Source organism: Chrysemys picta, chromosome 15 (assembly GCF_011386835.1).
Source record: "Chrysemys picta bellii isolate R12L10 chromosome 15, ASM1138683v2, whole genome shotgun sequence".
Lineage (NCBI taxonomy): Eukaryota > Metazoa > Chordata > Testudines > Emydidae > Chrysemys > Chrysemys picta.
Window position 1 is genome coordinate 27,610,879 of NC_088805.1, and position 7,072 is coordinate 27,617,950.

Genomic DNA, 7,072 nt, shown 5'->3' on the forward strand with positions numbered 1-7,072 from the left:
TTCACTGATTTGTTTTATTTGAACATAAAGACCAGGGATTTTTCAGAGTTGTTAGTGCTGTAATTGTAGCAAAACACAAAGTTGCCTCTTGGATCACATAGTGCATATGGTAACTGTGTTCCAGAGCGGGGAATTGAGTATCCCTTTTAGAAAGAAGTTATGAAATGGTTGAAAGTAGGAAGACTAGTTTAACACAGATTATTCCAGAAACCTGTAGTCACTAGATTTTGCTCTCTTCTAATGAAAATACATCTGATTGGTTATTTTTCCGTATGAGATCATGAAGAAGCCCTTTAACCTTTGTAATTAGAGGAGTTTGCCATTGGAGTTCTTCTGTTTGGTTACCTGGCACCCCCTCTTTTAGTGATTGCATATGTCCCTTACGCTATGTAGGTGTATGCATGTCTCATGCATCAGTGCCAGAGAGTTTTCCCTAGTGGTAACCTTAGAGGCAGCCCCATATGTCCACTGGCTTCCTCCTGCCCTGAGCCCGGGGTATAAATCGTGACCCACCCCACCCATCCTTTTGTTCTTCTTACCCTCTGTGGCTAGTAGTCAGAGCACTCCTGGGCTTTCCAGCCTAATTCCCCTGTGAACCGTTACTTATAGTTAGCTTTTTTCATTTAGCGGTACTCACTGTTTTTAGTCTTTGGACATCCTTTTTTTTTTTTTCCTTTTTCTTTTTAACTTATTTAATTTTTCTTTGGCTACAGCAGGATTCTGGGCCTTGCCCGGTACTGGGGGAACTTATGCCAAGGTCTCCAGGTTTTAAGCCCTGTTTCCGCTGCCTATTAGTGACTGAGGACTTGCTATTTAAAATGCTTGGCTGAGGGTCACATTAGAGACGGGTGTCTGATCTGCTGTGGCTTCCAATCCAGAACAAGAAGCAGAGAGAAGAGAGCCTTCGCTAACTTCTCATGGCTCTTTGCCTGGCGTCAGGGAACCCCCTCGTTTGGCACAAGGGAGTTCATTGACCACCTCTTGTAGGAGTGCTTCCGTGGTCTCTCCAGCAGACAGACTATATAGGAGATCCCCTTCACCAGGGCCATCATTTTCGAGGCGCAAGACCACGGACCATTCCCATCCTTTGAAGCATAAGAACGCACTGACTTCTTTGAAGTCCTGGGTACGGGCCTCCTCTGCAATGGAAGGCCACTCTCGTACCGAAGATATAGTGCGTGCCCTTCAGCTTGCCGTTTCCTGTACTAGTTCGCAGTACCTCTCAGGGCTGAGCTGTTGACTCCTGTATGCACCCCTGGACCGTTGAGATGGGCCATCTCATGAGTGATGGCTGTAGATGAGTCGTCCCTGCTTATGGTGGGGCAGCTGTCCATTTCGGTGCCATTCTGCCATTGCCACTGATTCAGGGCAAAGACCCTCTTCTGGCACCATCACAGGTGCGATGGCCATCAGCACCAACGTCAGGGTCTGTTGTGGCCCCATCATTCTCAGGCCAGGTACCGCACTCATTGGCCTCCTCAGTAGGCCCAGGGTATGGCACCTCCACCTCATCACATGGTACCACTGTCTAAGAAGCCTTCAATGCTGCCACTGGTACTGCAGTCTTGACATAGATCCTGGGCTCCGAGGACGACTCCTGGTACCACACCACCTAGGATTTGGGAGTATTTTTACTCCTAGTCAAAGTCAGGTTTCCCACTTCAGAGAGTCCAGGGCCGCCTCCTACTCTCACAGAAATTGCTCTGTCAAGGGCAGATCAAGGGATGGGGGACCCTGGCCTAGGCATAACTGGCTTCTGATACTGTGTCAGCCACCGCATTGGCCATATTGGATGCCTTGGGGAATACCACCAGCATCGAGATCAACGTCTCTGCTTCTTCATAGAAGCAAATTGTCAAGAAGGGAGGCTTCCCACCTGATACCAAGGAACCACTAATGGTTGGTGCAGAACAGCATCCAGACACAGAATGGCTGGACTTCCCCAATCAGCCTTGTGCCAGCAGTCTGCCTCAGCAGTGCAAGATCAGCCCCGGGAGGGTTCTGCCTTGCCTCCTTTGAATATGTCATCCTCATCGCCGGATGACGCGCTCCTACCAGAAGCTTCCTCCCCGGTTCTGGATGACTATAAAGTTACTAAAAAGGATGGACGCATCTCTTGGCAATCAAATGGAGCTGGTGGAGGAGAATCCTCACAAGCTGATAAATGTTTTGCACCCAGCTACTTCAGCCTTTCCTGTACATGAGATGTTAATGCAGCCCATCAAGTCACTGTGGCAAACCCCCTCATCTGTTCAACCAACGGCTAAGTGCATAGAGCACAAATACCAGGTTCCATCCCAGGGGTTTGAGAAGGTTTATTCACACCCCACACTATGCTCACTGGAAGTGGCCATGGTAAATGAAAGGCACTGTCAAGGTCAAGCTAAGGCTATGTCCCATGTTTGCCCCCCCCTTCCCCTCCCCCTAAAAAAGGATGCAAATCAGTTAAACCTTTTAGGGAGAGAGGTTTATTCAAAGTGTGTGTCGGGGGGGGGGGCGGGGGAGGGGGAGGTTACATCTTCATATTGCTGACCACCAGGCCCTCTTGGCCTGGTATAACTATTCAGATGGGAAGGCAGTGTCTCAGTTCATGAACAAATTGCCTGAAAACTGTAAAGAACAGTTTCAGTCCCTCTTGGTGGCAGGTCACCTGGTTTCTCGATCAGCTGTGCAGTTTTCCAGTCTCCCTGAATCCACTTTTATTATTTTGAGGACAAATTTCTCTCCTCCCCCACTCTGGCTTCATTTTTATTTGGTGGTTGGGGGCATTGGGGGTATTTTATTTACTTCCACAATGTTTGTGGGGCATAGATCAAATATCCCCTTGCCTCTATGCCAGCTGCTAGTAAGTTTAAAAAACAACCCAAAAACCTGTGCAATATACATCACAATATAATAATTCAAGCACCTCATTTTCAAAGCTCTGCCTGACTCGATTTCTGCCTTCATTCTCCCCTCCATCCCCCAACTGCTTATGCTCCTAAATGCACTTTTTGTACCTTCCCACTCATAGCTTCATCCCCTTTTACGCTGCCCCTTATGCTTAAAGTTCCCTCCCTTTCTTTGGATACCATCTGATCACACTGCTTTGCTGAAATTCCACCTTCTAAAGATATTTTCCATGGAGCGTTTCAGCCATAATTCACCAACATAAGAAGTGTATAATTGAAAACAATAAATACAAACTATACTCCACTTTGTGATTTGGATCTTCATGTAGCTCTCCAGTATATTACAGATTTGTCCTGTACTGTCCGTGTCCAATTGAAGCACTGATCCTCCATCCTTTACTTGAGTAACCTCTGAAATCTCATAAAGAATGCAGACTCAGCCCTTAAACTCTAAGCTCTCTGGGACAGGACCATATCTTCTTTTGTACCACACGGTACACACTATGTGCCATGGATACATACCTAATGACGTGGTGATACTGGGTGCAGTATAAAATTTTAAATAAGAAAAGGGACTTAAAATGTAGAAGTATTCCTCCCTTCTTGTAGATAAAACTACAATTGGAAAATCTACCTGGGAGAAATTGATTATTCTTGATTTGTTTTAAAAGGGGGGAAGCTCAGTGTTGCTCTGATGCTGTGGTTCATTCAAGACTAATTCCTATAACAATCTCAAACTCTTTAAAACATTTTAATTCTTTTGATACCTTAAATCTTACCGTTTGTTTGTTTTGTAGTTGTTTTTTTTTCTTTAAATCAGCCCTCTCACCCACAGGGAATGCACCTGTAAACGAACATCCTACAATAGAATGCACTTGTGCATGAAAAGCCTGAGTCACGTTAATGTGCTGACTTGTTGAAGAACCAGACTTAAATATAAATATCTATGCAATGTTTTACATAATCCTTCATGGTCAGCAACCAGTATCTTACCCGTACCTCATGCATAGCTGTGGCTTCCAAATTCAGATTTTTTTTTTTTTCTTTTGCCAAAGGACACACCAGCATGTCAAGTAGCTTCCCTTGCTGTGCTAATTGCTAATTTACAGCAGCCTAAACTGTTTAACAATCCATTTTTATTTTTATTATATTTTTAATGAAGTGGTCTCTCTCTCTCCTTAGTTTTGGCAGCTCTATAATGCAATCACACTTTTTGAACTGTCTAGGCATACGGAATGCAAAGAATGGCAGGTAGGTAACTCTATTTACAATAAACAAGAACTCTGATGTTATCATTGATCCAAATGCCTTAGTCTGAAAATTGACATAGAATTTGTCAGAATAACTTCCTTTGTATCAGTTGAATACAATACCAAACAGAAGGTAGCTATAAAGTATATGGCAGTATCCACTTTATTACTATATCTTTAAGGATGCTGATACTTTTCTACTTAGTGTTCCTCATTGCCAACGACATGTACACGTTTTCTCGAATTCAGTTGCTTGTATTGATCTTGATATAGAATGATGTGAATCGCTTGGTAAGATGGGCTCAAGCAAACAATATGCATTCTGATATGGCTAAATAGAAATTTATACATCTAGGAACAAAGAATGTAGGCAGGCCATACTTACATGAGGGGGACTCTATCCTGGGAAGTAGTGACTCTGAAAGATGTGGGGATCATGGTGGATAATCGGCTGAACATGAACTCCCAGTGTGACTCTGTGGCCAAAAAAAGCTAATGCAATCCTGGGAGTATAAACAGGGCAATCTCAAATAGGTATAGAGAGGATATTTTACCTCTGTATTTGGCTCTGGTGTGACCACTGCTGGAAGGCTGTGTCCAGTTCTGGTGCCCACAATTCAAGAAGGATGTTGATAAATTGGAGCGGGTTCAGAGAAGAGCCATGAGAACAATTAAAGGATTAGAAAACATGCCTTGTAGTGATAGACTCAAAGAGCTCAATATATGTAGTTTAACAAAGAGAAGGTTGAGGGGGCGTGACTTGATTATAAGTACTTACATGAGGGACAAATATTTGATAATGGGCTTTCAGTCTAGCAGAGAAAAGTCTAACATGATCCACTGTCTGGAAGTTGAAAATAGAGAAATTGGAAATAAGCTGTAAATTCTTAGTGACGGTAATTAACCACTGGAACAATTTGCCAAGAGTCATGGTGGATTTTCCATCACTAACCCTCTTTAAATCAAGATGGACATTTCTCTATAAGATATACTCTTCTTCAAAAGGAATATTTGGGGAGTTCTTTGGCCTGTGTTCTACAGGGAGGTCAGACCTTCTGATACCTTCTGGCCTTTGAATCTGTGAATCCAAATGAAATCTAGAGGAGTCATTGTGCACCCAGTAGGGCAGGGAATCTCATGTGGTGGGCTGTTGGGGTTTTTTAAATTTTTTTTATTAAAATTCAACAGGCCCCATGCCCTCGCTCCATCACACAATCTAGCATTCAGATTTTCCTAGTAAAAAAGGAGGGACGCACCCTCCAGTGTTAGCTTGATATCTTCTTATTCATGTAGTTCCTCTCATATAAATGGGCGTTCCTACATATGCTGAGGCTTGGGACTAAATATAGCCCTGGCATAAGCATGAACAACCTCACTTTCTTCAGGGTAGTTGAGCTGGACCATGACATCTCCCAGACAGTGAAGTAGTTTAAAAATAATCTGTGTACAAATGTAGTAAACTTTATGTTAAAGGCTGTAAATTCCCATTTAAATGATCATGATAAAAGTATACACCTGTTAACTGAATAATCCATGTGAGTTCTGTATATTGGACTAGGATCTTCTCCCTCTATATGTGCCCATTGCCCCTACTACTGCTAACAGAATCGTAGGTCTGGTGGTGGGGCAGAGACCAGGACAGTCCTTCCCAAATTCTGTGTACAATCTGAGGCATGAGATTTGGTTACCTCCTTATCTTAAGGACAAATGTTGGTTATAAAATAGGACAATAGAAGTCAGAGCTTGAAAACACCCGATATATCAGACTTTGTCCTATTGCATGGAAAGTCTATAAACCCCTTCCATAGAACCCATGTCGAAGGGAAGACCTGTTATTTTGTATACAACTTTCATATATAGTGATTAACTTTTTAAGGCAAGTATCAAGTTTGCCTGATATTGGCGGGGGGAAGGGGTTGTGCATGTGTTACTTATGGCCAGGACCTCCTTATCATTTTAAAAAACCCTTTCAAATCTCACTGCTGTCATAATTGGAAGATTTTTACCAAATGGATCATCACTTTTGTGTGTTTTTTTTCCCCCCCCACCCCCAGGTTTTTGTACTGGCTCTCACATTTCTGCTGCTCTTCCTTGGAAACTTTCTTACTACTTTAAAAGTGGTGCACACTAAGCTTCAGAAAAACAAAGACGAAATGAAGAAACTGTGAAACTGGGTTGCAATGGTGGACACTAAAATGTGGGATCTCTCTTCTTTCCACTCTTAGCAAATAATTTATCAGACTGAACCTGGTAAACCACAGTTATATTGCAAATAAATCTTGGAAGAAATCCTGTTCGTGTTATGCTAAGAATGTGAACTCTCCCAGCACAGACTGCTGTACAGTATTATGCAAGCACTGCTCTCCAGCCTGCAGCCCTATTATTTAAGTATATTTAATACAAAACACATTTGGTGTTTTTCCTTTGTATATACAGCAGTAATGTGGCATGCACCTGCCAGAACAAACGCCAGTCTAGGGAGAAAGTGATATTTACTGTAATTCTGTTCCTTCATCTCTTGTTTTGTTTTTGGGTTGGGTTTTTTTTGATCCAGCATTATTTTATTTCTGAAATTCCAGGTACTACATTAGTAAAACTTTAAAAATGTTTTAGGTCAACCAGTAATGCAGACCTAATGTTTATTTCTAAAACTGTTAATTAAAACACTACATTTTCAGTGGCCTATGCTAACCTGTGTGTACTGTGAAACTTGCCCATATTTGTACCATGCTGCTATGCACCCTTTTTAAAAACTATTTAAAGAACAAACTTTTTTAAGTTAATGGTTTAAATGTTATGTTTTGTTATTGGCTTTGTTTGCAGGAAGCCTGGTGATATTCAGCTAGAGATCAGGTAATCTGGTCAGCCCTGAAAAACGCACAAAATAAATAGTACAACACAGAGCTGTTTCAAGACCTTCTTTTAAATGTT

General features: G+C 42.3%; 1 protein-coding gene across 10 annotated transcripts in view; it reads left to right on the top strand.

The window, feature by feature from the left end:
- The window catches only part of TMEM120B (transmembrane protein 120B), a 38,628-nt gene extending 31,586 nt beyond the window's left edge, over positions 1 to 7,042 (top strand). For 9 of the 10 annotated variants that reach the window (XR_010592814.1, XM_005298632.4, XM_065568113.1 and 6 more), the window contains 2 exons: positions 4,074 to 4,142; positions 6,196 to 7,042. Coding sequence is in view for 9 of the 10 variants with exons in the window: in XM_005298632.4 (XP_005298689.2) it covers positions 4,074 to 4,142; positions 6,196 to 6,309 (183 nt within the window). In the remaining variant the exon portion in view is untranslated. The remainder of the gene's footprint in view (positions 1 to 4,073; positions 4,143 to 6,195) is intronic. The other variant, XM_065568111.1, reaches the window with a different exon arrangement.
- Positions 7,043 to 7,072: the final 30 nt, after the last annotated feature.